This window comes from Serinus canaria, chromosome Z (genome assembly GCF_022539315.1).
Source record: "Serinus canaria isolate serCan28SL12 chromosome Z, serCan2020, whole genome shotgun sequence".
Taxonomy (NCBI): Eukaryota; Metazoa; Chordata; class Aves; order Passeriformes; family Fringillidae; genus Serinus; species Serinus canaria.
The window spans coordinates 8558369-8581536 of record NC_066343.1 but is presented as its reverse complement, the minus strand read 5'-3'; the positions used below and the strand labels follow the sequence as shown (position 1 = coordinate 8581536).

Here is a 23168-nt window from a genome sequence, read left to right as displayed (position 1 = left end):
GCTGTTTGCCCATGGCCAGGAAGGCCAAGCTCTGGTTCCTGTAACGAGGAAGAAGCTGCTGAGTTTGGTCAAGACCTGCCTTGCACAATGAGAAGTGTGGTTTTGACACAAAGTGAGGGTGGTTCCGTCCCCAGAGCCCCTCTTTTGGGAGCTCTGCAGCTGCCAAACTCCTCACAGCTGGGAAACTGAAATGTGGGATGGGTCCAGGAGCCCTCCTGGCACCTGGGGATAGCCCTGTCCAAGCTGGAGAGCCAGCTCTGTACAACCACTCTGGACAAAACACTCTGCCCATGCAGGAAGATCTGCTCAGCCTCAGCCCAAAACACACCAGGGAAATCTCTCTGCTAAAGAGAATTTGGCACAGGCAACTTCTCATCTCCCTCAGATAAAGAGCTTTGAGTGTTTTGTAATGGTTTAATAGAGGCTGCTGGACAGAGAACGGGATACATCTGGCTGGTCAATTACACTTGTAATTAATGTCTCCTTTGATAAGCTGATTTAAGAGTCCATCCTATGTGATTAATTGAACTTGTTAATTTTTCAACAAATCATTTCAGGCTTTTCTGTGAGATGTACAGAGATGCTTAAACACAGTCTCATCTCTAACAGAATAAATACAAGTAGAGTGTTAACAATTATACTCCCTATATAAAATATTTTCATCTTATTCCACATTCCTGTAATCCAAGAGTGGGATGTTTTCACCAGAAATTGTTATTTACCTTGATTTCCTGTTCTGTGAAAAGATAATACAAGAGAAAAAGCAAGGCAGTTCTTCCCATGGGTTCCTTTAGCATGTAACTTAACACATGCTGTGCACTATGTATTCTTTCTTTCCAAGGATTTACCATTAAGGAGCCAACTGCAAAAAGCCACTTAAATTATTTTATAAATGGAACAAAAAAAAAAAAAAAAATTTCGAGGAAGAAGGTGAAGGCAGCTTGGGCCAAGTGGTATGCTTTTAAGGGGAAAAAAACCAAGAAAGAATTCTAAATTGAAATTCAATTTATCTCATGTTTACACTTCGGGGGCTGGCAATGGTACAGCTCAAAAAACAGTTTTAAGTATCACAAGGCTGCACATCATCTCTGGAGAAGTGAGCTGAAAACAGAGGTAGCAGACTTTTGTCTTTGTTCTGCCTGGGGCTTTTCAAATAAGTCAAAAATTGAAGAAAAAAATAGCATCTTAATTCTACAGACAATGGATACTTACTCCAACTTATTAGCTTTTGTAACTCAAGACCTAAGGAAACTGAGTAATAAATCCTCTGTTATCACTAACCAATTAAATGGTTACAATATTAGAGGGACTAGAGGGATAAAACTACTAAGTGAAACTGAGTTTTTTTGTCAGATAAAGGATTTCTGTTCACGAGACACACGGCCTTCTTTTCGTTCAGTACCTGTCTTCTACACTACAACAAGTTGTATTAAACTGGAAGTTGTATGTAGCTGTTTTAGAATACAAGACGTTGCTGGCATAATCTTTCTATAGAGAATATTCCCAACAGAATCCAAAGAATTCCTTTCACCCAGCCAAACATGAAGGACACTGGTCTAGACTCTGCTGATGGTCAGTGATGAGCCAGAAGTATCTGAAAACACATCCCAATTAATACACATTAATTCCTTCCTGTTTCTGAAGAGTTTCCTGTGCCTGGGCTGCAGCGGAGGGGCTTCAGACCCTGCTCAGTCCTCTCTCCACAGACAGCTCCCAATGCACCACTCCCACATGGCCACACTCAGGACAAGTTCTCTTTCTTTAAGAAACAAACAGAAAAAAGGATTTTGTTCAAAGAAAGAGGTTTCTTGGCGTTTGTGGGTCTCCACTTCCTGCTGCAGCTCTCTATGGTGCCACAAAAACTTTTGGCATGATCAGCTAAAAAGGGGTTGTGGGAACACAGCTCCTTAACCCACCAGCAGCACTCCAGAGCTGCTGCTGAAACTCCATTCTGGGGCTCCTTTCCTCAGTACATTAAAAACCAAATGTCTTACTCTGCAATTAGTAACACCTGATAGTCTGCTAATTATATGCCACAGGATGATTAATTGATAGAGTGCATGGCTCCCCCTCTCATGGCTCAAAAATTACATCATGGCTTTGAGTACTGAACAGCAGATTCCAAAACAAGCATTCCAAAATACAGCTTACTTGGAGTTAATCACAAGTGCACTTGATGGTATTTGTGCAAGCATTTCCTTGCTTAGGCAGCCCAAGGGCACTGGCATTCAGATTCTGGTGCCAGGTCAGCTCTGTGCTCTGACTCTGGCAGGGTCCAAAAGTTGGGCCACGTGCAAAATTCCTCACAGCCAGACTGCTATTTCCACCTAGGCTGACTCAAAGCACCAACCCCAGGGTGCAGCCCAGGGTTTGGGGTCCCAGCACAGGGTTTGGGGTCCCAGCCCAGCCCAGCACAGGGTTTGGGGTCCCAGCCCAGCCCAGGGTTTGGGGTCCCAGCCCAGCCCAGGGTTTGGGGTCCCAGCCCAGCCCAGGGTTTGGGGTCCCAGCCCTGCCCCACAGCACCCCCAGGGCTCCTCCAGGGCTGCTCCCTCTGCCCAGCCCCAGCCTGTGCTGGATCCAGCCCTGCCCCGGGGGCAGGTCACTGATGTCCAGTGATGTGCACTGGGACTCAGCCTTTGACCACTGCCTCTGGATGTGCACAACCAGCTGATTCCTGATTCCTGAACAGTCCATCCATCAAACCCATTCCCAGGACAGTGCTGGTTTTTTTTTTTTGTTGCTAGACAAAGAAACAAAAAAAAAAAACCCCAAACCACCAAAGAACAAACTACAACAGCAAAGGAACCACACACAAACACCTCAAAACTAAAACCAAGAGGAGAAAAAAAAACCAACCAAAAAACCCCCACAAACCCAAAAGAAAAATATATTAATTTAAGAGAAAGGGAGCTAGGAAGAGGGGGGAAAAGCCTTTAATTTAAGGGAAACAGTTGTGTAGCTGTCAGAAATCCTTACTTAGATTATTAATTGATTTCTGAAGCTGTTTTAATTGTCTGAAAGGATAGCACATGAATTTGCATCTTGAAGTGGAGAAGTTAAGCCTCCCCATAAAGCATCCAATGCATATTGCCAATACAGTGCACTTGTTATTCCTGATGGCTTTGAGAAAAACCCAGCTTGGTTTGTGTCTGTTTGCCGGGACCCCAAACCCTGGGCTGGGCTGGGACCCCAAACCCTGGGCTGGGCTGGGCTGGGACCCCAAACCCTGGGCTGGGCTGGGACCCCAAACCCTGAGCTGGGCTGGGCTGGGACCCCAAACCCTGAGCTGGGCTGGGACCCCAAACCCTGGGCTGGGCCGGGACCCCAAACCCTGGGCTGGGCTGGGACCCCAAACCCTGAGCTGGGCTGGGCTGGGACCCCAAACCCTGAGCTGGGCTGGGACCCCAAACCCTGGGCTGGCCTGGGACCCCAAACCCTGGGCTGGGCTGGGACCCCAAACCCTGGGCTGGGCTGGGACCCCAAACCCTGAGCTGGGCTGGGACCCCAAACCCTGGGCTGGGCTGGGCTGGGACCCCAAACCCTGGGCTGGGCTGGGCTGGGACCCCAGACCCTGGGCTGGGCTGGGACCCCAAACCCTGAGCTGGGCTGGGACCCCAAACCCTGAGCTGGGCTGGGCTGGGACCCCAAACCCTGGGCTGGGCTGGGACCCCAAACCCTGGGCTGGGCCGGGACCCCAAACCCTGAGCTGGGCCGGGCCCAGAGCCCAGAGCCCCGTGCTGGGCCGGGCCCAGCGTGGGCAGCAGGGCAGGGGGGATTCTGCCCCTCTGCCCCTCGGTCAGAGCCACCTGCAGAGCTGCCCCAGCCCTGGGCCAGCCCAGGAAGGAGCTGGAGCTGCTGCAGCCAGGCCAGAGGAGGCTCCAGGATGGGCAGAGGGATGGATGGAGCAGCTCTGCTGGCAGCCAAGGCTGGCACAGCTGGCACTGCTCTCCCGGGCAGGAGGAGCTTTGGGCTGAGCTCAGGGTGTCCTTTCAATGCTTACAGGGAGCCCATAAGGAAGATGGGGACAGAATTTTCAGTAGCTCTGTTGAGACATGGCAAGGAGTGATGCTTTTAACCTGAAACAGAGCAGATGCAGACTGGATATGAGGAAGGGGTATTTTACCATGAGGGTGGTGAGGCCCTGGCACAGGCTGCCCAGGAGGAGGAGGTGGGTGCCCCATCCCTGGGGACATTCAAGGCCAGGCTGGACAGGGCTCTGACCCACCTGCAGCAGGGGGCTGGCCTGGATGACCTAAAAGCCCCTTCCAACCCATGGCTTCATGGCATCACTTGCTCTTCACACTGCTCTCCTGGTTCCTCCTCAAGCCTTGACAAGACCTGTTCAGTAGAAAGGAATATGCACAGCCACAAAGCAGTGGGAGGCATGCAGTGAGAGGGCAGGGGGCTGTCCAGGACAGTCATCCTTCCTTTCCATACCCCTGCAGTGCCCAGGGAATGTGAGAGATGAGGCAGGTTGTAGGGGTGTCACTTGCACCCTCCCCACGGTCCAGCCTCAGCTCTGCAGAGGGGGCTGCAGGAGCAGGACAGGGCCAGAATGCCAGGAATGTATGGAATCTGGTTGGGAATGGGGACAGGGACACCCAGGACACATAAACAGAAGGGCAGAGGCAGGAGGAGGTGGGCAAGACTCCAGAAAGCAGGAGCACAGCTGTAAAACACCAGACAGGAGGGATGGAGGGGCAAACAGTTACTTCCACCTGACAGAAACCAGCCAGACAGGCACAACAAAAAACAGGAATACACTCAAATATATTTGCTAGGAAATGTTCTTAAGTACATCTATCCCCCTCTGCAGAAAGTCTTTCACATAAGCTGAAAGCAAGTGTCTTACACAAAATATTCTTGCTTTAAAAATTACTGTGCTGCCAAGCAATACAGAGTTAATTACAATAGCAGAGATTCCAAATTCTCTACTGAGAACCCAAAAAATATTCTGGCGAATTTTGAACATCTAACAGTCATTTGTACTATCCCAAACTCCCAGAGGAAGAGTCCATGCCTAAAGCCCACTCCTCAGGAGTCTAATTTTCCAAAAGCCTCTTACCTCTGCCACAGATAGGAAAGAACACCTGTTAAAAGAGACAAACCTCCTCAGTCAAGCACAGAATTAAACTGCTAAAGACAGCCCAAAAGCTAAATCTTGTTCCTTTCTGCAGTTCAGCAGATTGATGGCACTTAAAAAGCCACTTGAGTTTCATTCTCTTCAAAATTAAGAAAACAATTCCTTTCTGGGTTTATTAAAAACAAATAAATTCACGGCCTTTCTCTCTTGCCCAGCTCAGGAGGGGCTGGGAACCAAGGCTACAAGAGCTTTACTCTCCTCACTGCACCTCACTGCTACCTGCATGTCAAACCTGCAGACAGCCTCAGCCTTCCTCTCTCCCACATTGTCTCACTGGCATCACTGCCTGGAATAGAACTGCTGAATTTCTAACTCCTGGCAATTTCTATCCCCTAACAATGTGGAAGTGGGGGAAGAAGTAATGGTTGAGAAGTTACACGTCCAAAGTATCCTCAATGCCACTGTTTCACAGGGAAGGAGTTATGTCCCAAGTGAGTTTCAAAGCTGAATAAATTATGAGAAAGCAGTCCTTGTTAAAACAAAACACTAGGACTTCAACAAATATGCCAACATTCATAGACTGCTAAAAAAGATTTAAACTTGCATGCCAGTTTTTAGAGCTTAAGACTCATTCTCCATTTGAATATGTGAAAAATCACAGCATATGAATATATACTGAAAGGAAAAACAAGAAACAACCAGAGAGGACAAAAAAAAAAGAAAAAAAAAACCTCCTACAGTTTCTGATCTGTCCTGTAATAATAAATTAAACAGTTGCCTAAACAAGCTAACAAAGGCTTTAAAGTTTTATTTTTCCTGCTTCTGTTTATAAGGTAAGGGTTTTTTTCACTGTGTAAGAGTTAACTTCTTGATAGCAAGAAACTGGACAAGCATCAAGGCTCCAGACTTAATTGTTCTTCGTTTAATAATTTCTACCTCAAATGGAGGAGAGGAAAAAAAAAGTCCACACCCATGAATATTACTAATCAGTGCAATAATGCCACAAATGCAGCTGCTGAACACAGCATGTTTTCCATGCTTTGCAGCCATAAATAATGCACCTCTGAGCCAGGTGTGAGCCTGGGGAAGCTCATCAGAGCTTTGGCCTGGGGGAAGTTTACAAAAACACAAGGGCTGGGCAAGGCAGGGCCTGCAAAGACCAGCTGTTGCTGTAAAAGGCAGTGCTAACACTTTTAATCTAATTTATCGTGCAGGGTAAGAACAGCGCACTGCATTCTGCATTTGGACACAGGGCTTTGCAACTGCCTCTTGGTGGTCCTGCAGCACCAGCTCCACGTGCATGGGGGGACAGCAATTCCACCTGGAGGACAGCCCAGACTGAGAGGGGCAGCCAGGCAGGTGTGGTGAGTAAACACACTTCACTCTTCAGCAACAAGATGCAAGCCCCACGCTTCCCTCTCCTGCATGGCACAGGAAATAAGGCATGCCACTACTGAGAACAGCAGCATGTCCTAACTGAGACAGGACCAAACTGCCAAAAAACAACTCCTCCAGGCCATGAGAACACTGCAGTGGATTCGTTTCCCCTCTCCATTCAGAAGGGGAGAGCTCTGACATGAGCACCTCAAGCAGCTGGCTGCACAGACCATGGGCTGGACTCTCAGCAGTGCAAAACACCTCTGGTCAGTCAATGTCTGCTCACTGATGCTTTTGGGGTTTGTATTGACAGAAAACAGCTCACGTCCTGCTTTTGCACTTCAGTTGCTTTTTTTCTTCCCTGCTGCAAATTTAACTGCTTGCAGCTTCCACTGACACAAAACATTCTCAAGATGGTTGTCACAGCTTGCTTTTCACTTAAAAATCCATGGGAACATTACAAGCTATACAAACCATGAAACCACTGCTTTTTATGATCACCAGCCCTTTAGACCCTCTCCACTCCTCTGCTCCACCAGTTTATGTGGAATGCTGTTTACTCTCACTGTAACTCTTTGGGGTCTTGTTTTTGCCCCTACAACCCTTCCTGTCCTTGCTCACCTACAAACCTCAGGAGCTGAGCTATGTAAATAAATGCACATGACCTTCCCAAAAAAAAAAATCCTCAACATTAACTACATGAATGCATCCTCTGATCTGAGCAACCAGCAGTCACACATAAAGACCACAAAATTAAAAGCATTTTGTACACAGTTACAAGTCAGGGTTCATTCCAGCTGAGTTTCTACTTGACTGATGACATAAATCCATAACTCTGTCCATGAGAGCAATTAGCACTGAACAGCACCATTGACCAAATGTAATAAATCCACTACAGCTCACTCCAAGAGACCACGACAGAAACTGGAGAGGAACAAACCTGCAGAGACCTCACCCAATACAGTTAAAAGCAAAGGCCACTGCTAAACTAGAGGGCTATTAGCACTGCACTTAGCAGAAAGAGCTTGAAATTATATTTGCAGAGGTCCTGAAACACAAATTAAAAAGGCTTGTGTTGAACAGAATGATGGAGGTTCAGCTACTCGAGGGATTCCACCATGCCTGGAGAGGGAGGATGAGGTTTAGCTCTCAATGGGTCTGAAAGAGAGGGGAATTCCAGGGAAACAACTCCAAGCCAAAGACTACTGCAGCACTCAGGAGAGAGCAGAAACCTGAACCCCATACTCAGAACCTTGGGGTTATCACAGACAACAAGCTGCAGACCACCTGCAGCCCAAACCAACCTGTGCAGGCCTGGGGGAAACTGTGGGTTAAAGCTGCTTGTGAGCAGTGTGTTTCCACATGGTGTCCAAGAATGCTACAGAATGAAACCCTGCAAAGAAAGGGCAAATGGAAAAAAGAGGAACAACGGAGCACTCCGAAGATGCACTGAATCTTTCAACAAAACAAGGAAGAGGCAACAAGAGAGGAGCAAAAATATCCCAAAGGAGCCTCAAAGACAATGTCAGGAGACCATTACAGGCTAGGTTTTAAAGCAGCCAGCATGCTGAGGGTGGGTGCTGACCCTTGACTAGAAAGAACTGGGAGTACAAAACACTGTGTTCTTAGGAAAAAAATGGAAGTATTTTCTGAAGGCAAGACTTTTTCCTCTGCTTTCTAGAAAGAAGGAAATTAGAACCATGACAAGATTTTGCTCCAGGCGGGTGAACACTTGCAAACAGATGTTACTAACAGTTTGGGAACAGCACAGTACTCACCAGAACAGTTTGTCTTGAACCACTTTTTGTAACCTACTTTTAATATAAGCTTTGCTTTTGAGGGAAGGCTCTTCACTGGCCCCCCGCTCAGTGTGCTTGAATAGCATTTTCTAGTCATTAAACCTGCCCTAGAATAGCAAAGAATAAAAAAAAAAAAAGTCCTCACAGAAATAGAAGGGAAGCACAGAGACTTTCAACTCTTGTAAGTGTACAGGGGGCACTGAACCAACTTAGAGCTGCTCTCACAAAGCTGCAGTGCTTTACCTTAGCTCAACACTTTATTTCATTCTTTTGGTAACCATAAGCACAGTCTTTGTGTTGGCCACATCACGTGGCTCACTCAGTGCCAAGCTCTACTGCACAACATCCAGCACCAAATCACCCCAGCTGCAATTTCTACACTACACTAGAGGACTAGAAAGACCTCTTCCCTTCTCTTCTCTCTTCCTCTCTTCTCTTCTCCCTTCTCTCTCCTCCCAACCTCTCCAAGCTCTAGACTCCTGGCACTATTTTTCTCTCCCATCCCTACCTTGTTTTCATCATCCCAGTGTTTTCCTGCTGCATCCCTAACATACAAAGAGATTAAGACCCTTCTTGAACCCCAAGATCTGGTTCCCACTGCTTTAGTTAGAAAGGTCTTTAAAAAAATTATGGAAATTACACTTTTTACAGCTCATTGAAGATTCTCAACAACAGGTTTTAGAAAAAGAGCTACTAAAAGATAAAATCACCAGATACTGGGCCAATAAGCAAGCCTGAATACTACAGACATGCATTAACATGAAATAACTGCTGTACAAAACCAAACCTAATTAAAAGCACAAGGAAGCAGCATATTGAAATCACTTAAATTACTATGAAATACTTCAGGGCCCTCTAGTGGTTTAATCTCTGGTACAAGCAAAAATCCACAAAGAATTGTTTTTAAAATAAGGCTGCTGAGGTGTATGGCAGTAATGTGCTCTATTTTTGTCACTCTCGTGTAATTAAGGGCATTTGGGCTAGAAAGCTGCCTAGCAAATTACCAGAAAGGTGAAAAACTACAAACTAATCCCTGTTCACAAAATCAGCTAATGGGTAGCATTTTTTTGTCTTCATGAAAATGAGAAGTCACTCATTAACATTCTCTACTGTGCACAACGAACAAAACACCAAATAAAAAAAGAAAGAAAAAAAAAATAGCACCAGAACAACAATTTCATTGAAAACTGAAATGCCAAACTCTAAACCAGCTCTCTACAGCCCCAAACTGCAAGGTTAAAAAGAAAAAGGTGAAAAACTGAATTTCCTCCAAAAAACAGCATCTGCAGGATTTCATCCCCTCTGTTCAGAACACTACTTCATCTTTCACCTATCATCCCAAAAGTTAGATCCTACTCTGGCTTTACTACACAGAAAAAGTGATAGAGAAAACAGGTAACAAAGTTCCTCTAGAAACATGCCAAGAGAACTGCAAGCAAAGAGATGATCAGTCACAATACTTCCAGGTCTGTACCCCAGTCCAAGATGGTGCAAAAGGACAAACAGGATCAAATAGCAGCTGCAAGGGTTTTCTACACCTACCCACAGTAATAGAAAAGGAAGTCTCGTGTCTTTTAGAAATCTCAAAACTATGACAATCAGGGAAAAAAAGCCACATAGCACCTCTTTCATATCTGAGAGTTAAGTGACTGAGCTTGGAAATTATTCCAGCAGATCCTGTGCTAGCAGGACCCCGACAATGACAATGTTTAAGTGCACAAATCTTTCACAGGACACAGACAGAAGCCATGAACTTCAGTCTAAACACAACTTAGGAGCAAGTGCCCAGCACTCGGAGGGATTTGGGAAGTTCTGAACCCAGCAGCAAACTGCAGCCACTCTGGAAAGGGCCATGACAGAACTAGAGATCCATACCTGCTCCCAGATCTCAGCTCCACCGCTGGCTCTGGGAAAGAGAGCCCCACAGAACTCACCTCATGGAGGTTATGCTGTGGATGAGCTTTTCAGATGGATCTGACAGCCTGGATGGAAGGATTATCTCCACGGGCTGCAGGCGCAGAACGCGACTCTCCAGCTCCGAGCGGGAAGCGCCGTCCCGAAAACTGTCAAAAATCACTTCTCCTGTGGTTGGCTGGATGGCCTGACAAACAAAAATGTACCACATATATCCAGAGGATATTCACATTTTCAGGGACTGCTTCAGCAGCTCAAACTGTTAACCAGAAAGAAAATCAATGGTGTAAAATTATACAGCACCCCCACACAGAGCGAGCGAAAGCGGCAGATCCAAAAACCTGAATGTGCTTTTCTTCAAACCCATGACACAACAATAACCTCAAAACACTAACACAACTTTGTCCTGGGAAGTGGGAACAATACCTTACAAATGTAAATGTGCTTTTGCTGTTAGCAGTCCATCACTGTTGAATATTTAATACCAGACAAATCTACTGACTGAAGCCTGTGAAATGCACATGTAATTCGAACTGGAATTTGAACACTTGCTTCTCTTGTTCTCTCCCAGCAGCAGTATGACATTCAAGCAGAGACACAATCAAGACACTTTTTAATTAATTCATTACCAGCTGACTGGGCTTCAGTTATCACTGTGTTTTGCTGGTTAACCAGGACTGGGTTTAATCTTCACCAATACAAATCTGAAGTGAAAGTAGTAAAAAATCCTCTAAAGTCTCTTCCTCTAAAGAATGGTATTTTGTAGAGGAAGTAAGTGCTCACAAGCCTTAGAATATTGACCCTAAAAATGTTTAAACATTTAAATTTCTAAAGCATCTGAACAAATGATTTTCCTAATGTATTTGGTTAAAATACTAATATCTTTTCAAGTGAAGCAGCAGCAAAACCAGTTTGATAAATGTTCAACTATCCACTCCATAGCTTTGAAGTTTTCAAATATAAAGCCATCACAGTTCACACACAGATATCTTACCTAAAGTGCCTCTTTTTTGGAAAAAAAAAAAAAAATCAATTCCTACTCCCCCACAAAATAAAATCTGAAAGACAGAACAGTCATGAATTTAACAAGATAGCCACCCACCTCCCCAGAAATAAAAAAAACCAAAACGCACAACAAAACAACCCCACAGAGACCCCAAAATACTGACTGCAGAGAAACTAACTTACCATAATGCCTGTAACAATGTCACCTTTCTTCCCGTCCTTCCCGCGGTCTCCATTTTCACAGATGCAGAGGAGGTAGCTATCAGGGACATCTGCTGTTACTTCTTCAACATCTACAGAATCATCCAGCCTCAACAAAGGGTTCACATGTAACAAATGGTCAAAAAAATACCACACAGATTGGGCTGGACTGTTCACAGGTCTTTCCAGAGCTAAGTCTTGTACTCTCAGACATTAATCTAACAATCTTTTTAGTTCCTGGTATCTATTAGGTTTGTTCGAGAAATTAAATTAAAAACATGAGGTAGACAAGACAGCATAGAGCAAAACAAAAAAAAAAAAAAAGGAAGAAAAGAAATTAAATTCATTGGTTAAAAGCTGTTTCTCTCTTATTCTAACATTTTTTAGGCCAGATCTGCAGGACACTGCAGATTTGGTTAAGCCCACTCCATGACTTCAAAAAGCAACTGCAGCAAACACAACAAACCTACAGCCCTGAGGAGAATGACTTGTTTGTAAAGACAGCAAGATGTTTTACCACAACACAAAATTAAAGGGACTTTATTTCCTGCTGCCACTCTCGTGTCAGCCACTAGCTGCCCATGTTCCATCCCGGTGATAACACCAGAATCAAGGCCTCCCACAGGTTAGTCTGAAACCAAGTTTGTTTGAAAAGGATATCTTCTCCAATAAGTGTAGACTTAGTGTAGAGGGCAGTCAGCTTACGGCTGAAGAGAGAGCTTTTGTTTTCTCCAGCAGCTTTCAGTGCTGCTGTTTCCATCTGTTTTATTACTCCAACCTACAGGCGGACAAACAAAAAGCAAAGTTAGATCTCTGGCAATAAATTATTATTTTTAATATTCTATATATCTGGTAATCTTTTAAGATGTGCAAACAACAAATGCACAATTCAAGCTGGAATACATGATCAACAGAAAGGGCTCTCACATCAATCCTACTAATGAGATTATAAGGCAGTGCTTTTCCTGACCCTGTTCCTACTCCTGACTGCCCTCTCAACTTCTGTACCTGTGCTTTTCGTCCTATTTTGAAACAATTTAGCTGGACGTCACTGCTTATTAGAGAATGGTTGCTTGCATCCAATTTAGAATCAACAAGTCCTTTTCTTGGAAATGGAAGCATAAAAAGAGGCTATCACCAGAAAGCCACAGAATTACAGGGATGCAGAACAGGAAGGAACAGAGAAAAAAACAGTGGGCTGGGATAAGAAAAACAAGGATGTGAGGAATAATAAAACACAGAGAGGGTATGTATGTTTCTCCTTACTAAATGCAAAAACTTGATACAAAAACACTGAGAAAAATAATTGTTCTGGAACTATTAACATTCTCTACTGTGCACAACGAACAAAACACCAAATAAAAAAAGAAAGAAAAAAAAAATAGCACCAGAACAACAATTTCATTGAAAACTGAAATGCCAAACTCTAAACCAGCTCTCTACAGCCCCAAACTGCAAGGTTAAAAAGAAAAAGGTGAAAAACTGAATTTCCTCCAAAAAACAGCATCTGCAGGATTTCATCCCCTCTGTTCAGAACACTACTTCATCTTTCACCTATCATCCCAAAAGTTAGATCCTACTCTGGCTTTACTACACAGAAAAAGTGATAGAGAAAACAGGTAACAAAGTTCCTCTAGAAACATGCCAAGAGAACTGCAAGCAAAGAGATGATCAGTCACAATACTTCCAGGTCTGTACCCCAGTCCAAGATGGTGCAAAAGGACAAACAGGATCAAATAGCAGCTGCAAGGGTTTTCTACACCTACCCACAGTAATAGAAAAGGAAGTCTCGTGTCTTTTAGAAATCTCAAAACTATGACAATCAGGGAAAAAAAGCCACATAGCACCTCTTTCATATCTGAGAGTTAAGTGACTGAGCTTGGAAATTATTCCAGCAGATCCTGTGCTAGCAGGACCCCGACAATGACAATGTTTAAGTGCACAAATCTTTCACAGGACACAGACAGAAGCCATGAACTTCAGTCTAAACACAACTTAGGAGCAAGTGCCCAGCACTCGGAGGGATTTGGGAAGTTCTGAACCCAGCAGCAAACTGCAGCCACTCTGGAAAGGGCCATGACAGAACTAGAGATCCATACCTGCTCCCAGATCTCAGCTCCACCGCTGGCTCTGGGAAAGAGAGCCCCACAGAACTCACCTCATGGAGGTTATGCTGTGGATGAGCTTTTCAGATGGATCTGACAGCCTGGATGGAAGGATTATCTCCACGGGCTGCAGGCGCAGAACGCGACTCTCCAGCTCCGAGCGGGAAGCGCCGTCCCGAAAACTGTCAAAAATCACTTCTCCTGTGGTTGGCTGGATGGCCTGACAAACAAAAATGTACCACATATATCCAGAGGATATTCACATTTTCAGGGACTGCTTCAGCAGCTCAAACTGTTAACCAGAAAGAAAATCAATGGTGTAAAATTATACAGCACCCCCACACAGAGCGAGCGAAAGCGGCAGATCCAAAAACCTGAATGTGCTTTTCTTCAAACCCATGACACAACAATAACCTCAAAACACTAACACAACTTTGTCCTGGGAAGTGGGAACAATACCTTACAAATGTAAATGTGCTTTTGCTGTTAGCAGTCCATCACTGTTGAATATTTAATACCAGACAAATCTACTGACTGAAGCCTGTGAAATGCACATGTAATTCGAACTGGAATTTGAACACTTGCTTCTCTTGTTCTCTCCCAGCAGCAGTATGACATTCAAGCAGAGACACAATCAAGACACTTTTTAATTAATTCATTACCAGCTGACTGGGCTTCAGTTATCACTGTGTTTTGCTGGTTAACCAGGACTGGGTTTAATCTTCACCAATACAAATCTGAAGTGAAAGTAGTAAAAAATCCTCTAAAGTCTCTTCCTCTAAAGAATGGTATTTTGTAGAGGAAGTAAGTGCTCACAAGCCTTAGAATATTGACCCTAAAAATGTTTAAACATTTAAATTTCTAAAGCATCTGAACAAATGATTTTCCTAATGTATTTGGTTAAAATACTAATATCTTTTCAAGTGAAGCAGCAGCAAAACCAGTTTGATAAATGTTCAACTATCCACTCCATAGCTTTGAAGTTTTCAAATATAAAGCCATCACAGTTCACACACAGATATCTTACCTAAAGTGCCTCTTTTTTGGAAAAAAAAAAAAAAATCAATTCCTACTCCCCCACAAAATAAAATCTGAAAGACAGAACAGTCATGAATTTAACAAGATAGCCACCCACCTCCCCAGAAATAAAAAAAACCAAAACGCACAACAAAACAACCCCACAGAGACCCCAAAATACTGACTGCAGAGAAACTAACTTACCATAATGCCTGTAACAATGTCACCTTTCTTCCCGTCCTTCCCGCGGTCTCCATTTTCACAGATGCAGAGGAGGTAGCTATCAGGGACATCTGCTGTTACTTCTTCAACATCTACAGAATCATCCAGCCTCAACAAAGGGTTCACATGTAACAAATGGTCAAAAAAATACCACACAGATTGGGCTGGACTGTTCACAGGTCTTTCCAGAGCTAAGTCTTGTACTCTCAGACATTAATCTAACAATCTTTTTAGTTCCTGGTATCTATTAGGTTTGTTCGAGAAATTAAATTAAAAACATGAGGTAGACAAGACAGCATAGAGCAAAACAAAAAAAAAAAAAAGGAAGAAAAGAAATTAAATTCATTGGTTAAAAGCTGTTTCTCTCTTATTCTAACATTTTTTAGGCCAGATCTGCAGGACACTGCAGATTTGGTTAAGCCCACTCCATGACTTCAAAAAGCAACTGCAGCAAACACAACAAACCTACAGCCCTGAGGAGAATGACTTGTTTGTAAAGACAGCAAGATGTTTTACCACAACACAAAATTAAAGGGACTTTATTTCCTGCTGCCACTCTCGTGTCAGCCACTAGCTGCCCATGTTCCATCCCGGTGATAACACCAGAATCAAGGCCTCCCACAGGTTAGTCTGAAACCAAGTTTGTTTGAAAAGGATATCTTCTCCAATAAGTGTAGACTTAGTGTAGAGGGCAGTCAGCTTACGGCTGAAGAGAGAGCTTTTGTTTTCTCCAGCAGCTTTCAGTGCTGCTGTTTCCATCTGTTTTATTACTCCAACCTACAGGCGGACAAACAAAAAGCAAAGTTAGATCTCTGGCAATAAATTATTATTTTTAATATTCTATATATCTGGTAATCTTTTAAGATGTGCAAACAACAAATGCACAATTCAAGCTGGAATACATGATCAACAGAAAGGGCTCTCACATCAATCCTACTAATGAGATTATAAGGCAGTGCTTTTCCTGACCCTGTTCCTACTCCTGACTGCCCTCTCAACTTCTGTACCTGTGCTTTTCGTCCTATTTTGAAACAATTTAGCTGGACGTCACTGCTTATTAGAGAATGGTTGCTTGCATCCAATTTAGAATCAACAAGTCCTTTTCTTGGAAATGGAAGCATAAAAAGAGGCTATCACCAGAAAGCCACAGAATTACAGGGATGCAGAACAGGAAGGAACAGAGAAAAAAACAGTGGGCTGGGATAAGAAAAACAAGGATGTGAGGAATAATAAAACACAGAGAGGGTATGTATGTTTCTCCTTACTAAATGCAAAAACTTGATACAAAAACACTGAGAAAAATAATTGTTCTGGAACTGTTCCTGAAAAAATGAACACTTCTCTGAATCTGCTAATGGCTCACCACACCCCCAGCACAGAGAATCTGAAACAAAGGGAAGTTGGCCATTTCTACTGCAGGAACCAGGGATAACAAGCTGCCCACTTCTCAGGTGAAACCAGGGGCAGGTACAAGCAGTGCAAGTCCTCTCAGGGCTGGTCTGTACTCAATTAGCAGGAGTCAGGGGTAACCTTGTGTCCCTTGGCTACCAGGCGGCGCACGTGGACGAAGAGCCGGTGGCTGGGGATGCTGGCAGTCATGAAGTTGTGATCCAGGTGACAGTAAATGTTCAGCTCCTTAGCTGCAATCTGCAACAAGAGTCAGCCAACGGGTCACAAAGTAATTTAAGAAGGTAAGGAGCTTATCTCTATGACAACAGTGATGCACAACTACAATTAAAAGCTCAGTGACAAAGGGAAAACATTCCAGGAGAAAGCCTGGAGGGGCCCCTCCACCTCCCTGTCCCAGCACTGCCATAAACAGGGGATTCACTATCACAGGCTGCAGGTGTCAGGTTTTAAGGTTGCACCTTGATCTTTACCACTGTGAGGTAAACCACCCACACGGCACACACGGGGTCTGAAACACAGCTCAGCAAAAGGTCAAACGATTTTCACACCACTAGAAACGCAGCAGCAATGGAAGCATTTAGTTTGTGGTCATAAAGATGGGATTAAACTGGCCAATCAACTAATATACTGAAAAATCAATATTGAACAGCAGTGGAAACTAAATACTTGACAAAAAAGAGTGACAAGACTTACTAAAATGTGACATTATCATGTGTGATTTGTATGGTCTTTTTGCCCCAGGTGTTCACTGAGCACAGGATGGGTGCTAGGCAGGACCTGCAGGCAAACACTGACCTATCTGAAATGCATATTTCTATTTCTGGGCTGTAAGTACACCAGCAAATGAGCAGACAAATTACGCAGCACAAATATGATGGGGAAAATGAATTCCCAGTAACCAAGCAACATTTCTCACTGGTCTCAAGTGTGAAAATAGCACCAAACAAAGGTTGGTAGCAACGACTTTGGGACAGATCATAAGAAAAAGCATTATGAAACGTTTACAAACAATCACTTTAACATTATGTTTGTTATATAGTCCTTTCCAGTTCCTACAGATCTGCCATGTGTAGGCATCATATCCAGGCATGCATTCAGGATGCTCTCTGCACCCAGGCTACACCTGCTATATTCCTCTTTTCTAACACCACTTGCTCCCCTGCCTTTCAATCTGAAAGATTCCTAATGTCACACATTACAGTTATGTATTATATTTACATTACAGTAGAGTTCTGAGCCATGATGTACAATTCACCTCAAAAAGTTTTTCAACCTTAACAAAACTCTGACTGAGAACTCACCTTAAATTCTCAGTATCCAAGACAGCAAGCACTACCATGTGATTGCAAAATAATAAATGCCATTTTGGCCAAAAAAAAAAAAAAAGCGTGCATAATGGATAGTCTTGATTTTCAGCACACAGGGATTTTTCATCTTGATTTCAAGTAACAAAACAAAACAAAATACCCCCTCATGCCCCCAAAGAAGTCTCTCTTTCAGATCTGGCCCTAAACCTAGGATGACACCAGCATAATCCAAGTATCTTTGCATAATCTTGGAAAATATTACCTCTGCATCGTCTCCAAAGAACCGGTATTTGTATCCACATTCCACACACAAAACAGTGTCTTTGTACTTTTTCTTCATTTCTATGAACTGGAGTTCGAGTGGAGTGTAAATGCTTTTGGTTCTTTTATTAAGATTTGTCTCTGAAGAATTTTGAGAGTTTTCATAGGACTTAAGAGACGCAGAAAACTGACTAAGATTACATTGTAACTGCTCCTGTAAATAAAAGATGGAAAAGCGGAAATTAGGAATCCAGCAAATCAATTGCCCCCTCCTTGGTTTGCACTGACCACAGAGTTAAAGATTGCTCTTGCAGCAAAGAGCCCCCAAGCTGCAGCACAATTACTGCAGCAGGATATACAGAACACCGTATATTTGGAATGAAAAGGAACTAAAAAGTCATGAAAGTCAAAGTTAGATAGTCCTCAGACACCTGAGGGGAAATCAGAACCCTATTGTATCGCAGGCTCTAAAAGCACAGACCAAGACAATGCAGGCTGCTGACTCTGGGCAGTCTAAACAGGCCACACATTGAAATAAGGATGAATTACTGCTCCAGTTTACAGGTGAGACACTCCCGCATGAAGAGATTAATGATGTTCACAGAGAATCATTTCACAAGAAATAAACCAACTTGAGTCTCAGTTCCCTGTCTCAGCCACCAAAACTGTACTCCTTCTCCAGTCTGAACTTCCTCCATAAGTTCAGCAAACCTCTCAAAACAACTTAAACACAGAAAATCAGCACTACAGTTTTTAAAACCTTCAATGTGCAATGCTTTGAGCTCACTCTGTCTGCAGTTTATAATTTGCAATGACATTATGTAGCCTATTCTTGCCAAGCAACTTCAGCTCTACCACGCTGTGGTATTCTCTATTGTCAGCAGGGTGACAGGCTCAGAAGTGCAGAGCAAAACGCTGGAAAGTCTTTCACTTACAGGAAAATTCCCCCTCACTTACACTACAAGATCAAGTGCAGATAATATTGGTTAAAAAAAATACAAATGCAACACCCTCCAGAATTTTTTAAAGCATATTCAAAACACAGTCAGGTTGTGCTATAAATTCTGCATCTGCAAACAAATCAAATAACATTTCTGCCAAGAGTCCCATTCAGACGACAAGAAGCAAAGTGAACAGACTGTTTAGCAGCAATGGCAATTCAGGAAAAACAAGACAAAACAGAACAAACACACCAAAAAAAAAAAAAAAAAAAAAAAAAAACAAACAGAGACTGCTTAAATCATATATACTTTGGGTCATGGGAATGTACAAAGTGTGCAGCCAGAGAACAAGTGGGGAAAACAGCACTTAGCTGTAACTGCAAAATCCTCACAACTGCACACCAGTAAGCAAGAAAACCCAGCCCAGCTCAAACAAAGCTGCCCTGCACCCAGAACTTGGGTGGCCTCAGGAGCTCAGATGTCTCTGCTGCCAAATCCTCAGATCACAGACTCAGCACTCTTTGGTCCAAGGTCTGTGCCAGCTAAACAGGGTGACCTGGTCTCATTTTACAGGAAACTGTCATGACAAACCGTGTGAAATAAGGGCATGAAACCAGGCAAAAGGAGGAGAAGCAGACACAAAAACTGACTTGCTGAGATGGTCTTACCAGCTGGAGGAAGGTTACCAAGCAAAAAGCAAGACACAAAGAGCTAAAAGGACCCCTGCCAAGGAAGGCAAGAAAAATCAATTTTCTGGGTTTTCCAACTGACCACATTCTCACAACCTCAACCCCTTACCACAACAGAATTACCTTGCCACAAGCTGCTCACTTCAGCATTTGGACCCCACATCCATACAAAGCAGACCCCCCCCTAGGGAAAGGCCACAGCCCTCAGACAGGGAAGGCTAAAATCAGCTTTTCATACAAGCTTCTTCCCTCAAAAAGCCAGATGGAGAACTCCCCTAAAGAGCAGCCACCACAGCAGCCTTGAGATGCATTCAGGGGCCTGAGCAGCTGACCCCCAACCCCCCCCCAGTTAACTAATGTTAACTACCCCTAAGTAAGGGGAAGCAAAATACCATTACTCCATTCAAGTGTCTTGACTTGCACCACACATATCATCATGACAATTCTTTGTGTAAGCTACCCCCACCTTCTGCAGATGAAAAAGCAGTGACACCTTGACTGGTTAGATTTACCAGCAACTAGATTAAGCCACATCTCAGTGATAACCCTACACAACATTTTTGCAAAGAAAGCCTGTTAGAAGTTTGAGAGCCCACATCTGGAACTGAAAGCAAGCTGAGCAAAGTGCCTCTCTGAACATGTGTTATTAGTGTGTCACAGCTTCCCCCACGGGCACAGGTGACACCAACAGGGCTTCTGCTCCCTCACCATGCTGCTGTTCAATGGTGCCAGGAGGAGCCAGAGCAGCCAACCTGCTCACCATGCAAGGAGCTTCAGGAAAACATCTGTACACAAGCACAGGTCTGTGGGGCTCTGCTGCACCATTCCACATCAGAGCACAAAGGGAAGCTTGTGCCAGAGTTTGCTGGCTTGACTCATAACAAGCAATCCACAAACCCCACAGGGCCTAATCTCTGCCTACCTTCTGTGCCACCTTTGGGCAGCTGTCCCAAGATGGAAGAGGATTTTTCAGTTCTGAGCTCCTCCCAGTAACACTGGGACATTTTTCTTTCTCCTGAAAGCCATCCTCCCGGAGGCTGGTCCACTGCTGGTTTGAATCACTGCAGAACTCTCTCAGCCTGCCCAGAGTTTCCAAACAGATACGGGACTTCTCACACTTCTGAGGTCCTTCTTCAGTGAAAATTCATAAAAAAAAACACATTAGCAACTTATTTTATAAAAGAGAATGTCTATTAGAAGAACATCAGTAAGCACAGACACAACCACTCTGCTCCAGGTCTCTCTTCCCTAGGTTCCCTCTCCTCTCCCACTGCAGTATTTCTGCCAGCCTGACAGAATCATGCACTTAAACAGCTTGGTTAACTTCCCTGGAAAACCAATATTCCTCACTTGTGTGCTTCTCTCCATGTGGGAAGAGATGCATCATTATTTTTTGGACTGACAACTGCACAGCCACACAGCTAAGAAGACTGGGAATCAAGCAGATTTTCTTTCAATACACTTCTTTAAGCAGACAGTATTGCCTCTTGAGGGTGTACTAGTGATACTTCAAAGCATCACACCAACAAATTTAATACTGTTCCCACTTTGAAACTGAAGAGGCTAATTTTTTTCTATGGAAACATAATGAACTGTACATTCACTGGTTTTCATACCAGCATTAACTTATTAAATTATCTGCTCAAAGCCAGACAGAACTCAGGCATTTCTGAAGCAACAGAGCAGCTGACAATGAAAAACTTATTTACTGGCTGCCAATGCTTAAGGGTTTGCTAACAGTCAACTCACTTTTATCCTGAGACTTCAGTGGGTTACAGATCTCTTCCAGAGTAATCTGCCGTGCCTTGGTCTTCTTTTCACAGGGTTCATTGCTCTCAGCAGATGTGCTCCTTTTTGTGCCACACTTAGAGGGCTGAAACGTAAATTAAACTAATAAGTTCAGTTACCTTTTCTGTTTGCTGTTCTCTGAAAGAGAACAAGCAACCTCACAATAAGTTAAGGCAAAACAGTCCAACCTCCCATCCCTGGTACTGCTCAAGGCCAGACTGGAGGAGCTTGGAGCATCCTTCTCCCTAGATGTCTTTTGAAATACGCATTTAAAACACTATGTAAGCAGAAAATTCACCAATTTTGCTGTTTCATCATTGATCTTTTGCAAGAAGCTTGACTCAATATGAAGAAGTAACTTGTAAATCCAACAGAACATAAACACTTTGCAGAGAAGCATACAACAGGAGCTTTCAGCAGCTTGCATCCACATTTCATATCATGACCTCAGATGGTTTAACCATGGAATTTAAATTTCCTTGGAACTAAGCAGGAACTCCAGCCTTACCAACTAAACCCAAAACCTCCACATAACCACAACCCACATGAGTAGCAGTTTTAAAGCCCACTGTTAAATACCACCAAATTAACACTAATTAGGAAGTTCATTCTACAAGGGCAGAAAGACGTAACCACAACTTTCAAAATATTTTTGGACCAAAGGCAATCAAAATAGCTGACCTGAGTCACAGGTTAAAAAAGCAAACAGCCTTCCAGGCCAGAAGGGGCTGGAAACAGTAATTAGAGGGAGAGTGGAAAATACAAACTCAGAATGAAATCCACCTGCAGACACAGCCACTTTTCCCCAGAGGTGACACAGGGAGGATCTGCATCACTGCAGGCTCTTTTGGCCTTGCACCTAGCAGCACTCAGACCCCGAGGCACCTGAGCTCCAGCACCTGGGACAGGAGCACAGCTCACTCACTGCATGCCAGAGCTGCCCAAACATGGGACTCATCCCTCAGCGTGCCACAAGCCAGCAGTGACACCCAGGAGAGACCCTGGCTGCTCCACGGCGCTGGGCAGGCCTGGGTGCCCGGGCTGTTCCCGCACAGCCCTGCCCTCTCCCTGCCATCCCTGCCATCCCTCACACCAAGGCACAGCCTGGATTGCCAGCAGTGCCCGAGCTGCCCCGCAGCCTGGGTGAGCCCAGCCGGGCTCCTCTGACCTGCAGGGCTGAGCCTGGCACTGCCCTGAGCGGGGCAGCTGCAGCTCCTGGGGGCCCTGAGCATTTCCACAGCTCTGCCAGGCACCAGTGCATGTACGCCAACATCCTGATTTACATCCCTAAAACTTGCTAATTGTAGGAGCCCTTGACTAAGGGATGCAGCTGCTGCCTGTCCCACTGATCAGGTCTCACTTCTGGCTGATCAGGCTTCAAAGAACACAGAGATCAAACCTCAGGGAACATCCTGACTTATGATAATAAGTTCCACATTTTGCAAAACTAGAAGGCACATGGGATCAACACTGGAGTAAAGCCCCAAAGACATGGACCAGCGTGCTGGCCTTGCCCAAATCACCAGACCTGTGCCATGCTCCAGCTCCTCTGAAACATGTACATCCTGTATCACAGAATCCCAGGATATGTGGGGTAGGAAGGGATGTCTGGAGATCACCTGGTCCATCCCCTGCCCAGGCAGGGAGCCCTGGTCAGGGGCACAGGAAGGTGTCCAGCTGGGCTGGGCTGTCTCCAGCCAGGGACACTCCAGGCCCTCCCTGGGCAGCTGTTCCAGGCCTCTGCCCCTCCAGGGACACAAGTTCTTCCTCCTGCTGCCCTGCACCTTGCTGCCCTTGGTTTGATGGGCACTGCTGCTGCTGCTGGCACTGGCAGCACTGGGCAGAGCCCGGCCCGTGCTCCAGCAGCCCCTGGGGATGTTTGGATGGATGGATGGATGGATCCCCTGGCAGGGCTCCCTCCTGCAGCCTGCCCAGCCCAGCTCCCGCAGGCTCTGCCCAGCACACAGATGCTGCAGAGCCCAAATCCTCTCTGGGGCCTGCCCTGGGCCCTGCCCAGCAGCCCCGTGTCCTTCCTGCCAGGCTGCTCCC

General features: G+C 44.7%; 1 protein-coding gene across 6 annotated transcripts in view; it reads right to left on the bottom strand.

The window, feature by feature from the left end:
• The window catches only part of MSH3 (mutS homolog 3), a 102006-nt gene that overhangs the window by 76508 nt on the left and 2330 nt on the right, over window positions 1-23168 (bottom strand). For 2 of the 6 annotated variants that reach the window (XM_050987455.1, XM_050987451.1), the window contains exons 2-8: window positions 21081-21204; window positions 20254-20462; window positions 17703-17915; window positions 16254-16370; window positions 15383-15500; window positions 11362-11507; window positions 10194-10360 (exon numbers count right to left, since the gene is read on the bottom strand). In XM_050987455.1, the coding sequence (XP_050843412.1) occupies window positions 10194-10360; window positions 11362-11507; window positions 15383-15500; window positions 16254-16370; window positions 17703-17915; window positions 20254-20462; window positions 21081-21204 (1094 nt within the window). Of the gene's footprint in view, window positions 1-10193; window positions 10361-11361; window positions 11508-12039; window positions 12158-13537; window positions 13705-14705; window positions 14852-15382; window positions 15501-16253; window positions 16371-17702; window positions 17916-20253; window positions 20463-21080; window positions 21205-23168 lie in introns of all 6 variants that reach the window. The other 4 variants (XM_050987450.1, XM_050987454.1, XM_050987453.1 and 1 more) reach the window with 3 other exon arrangements.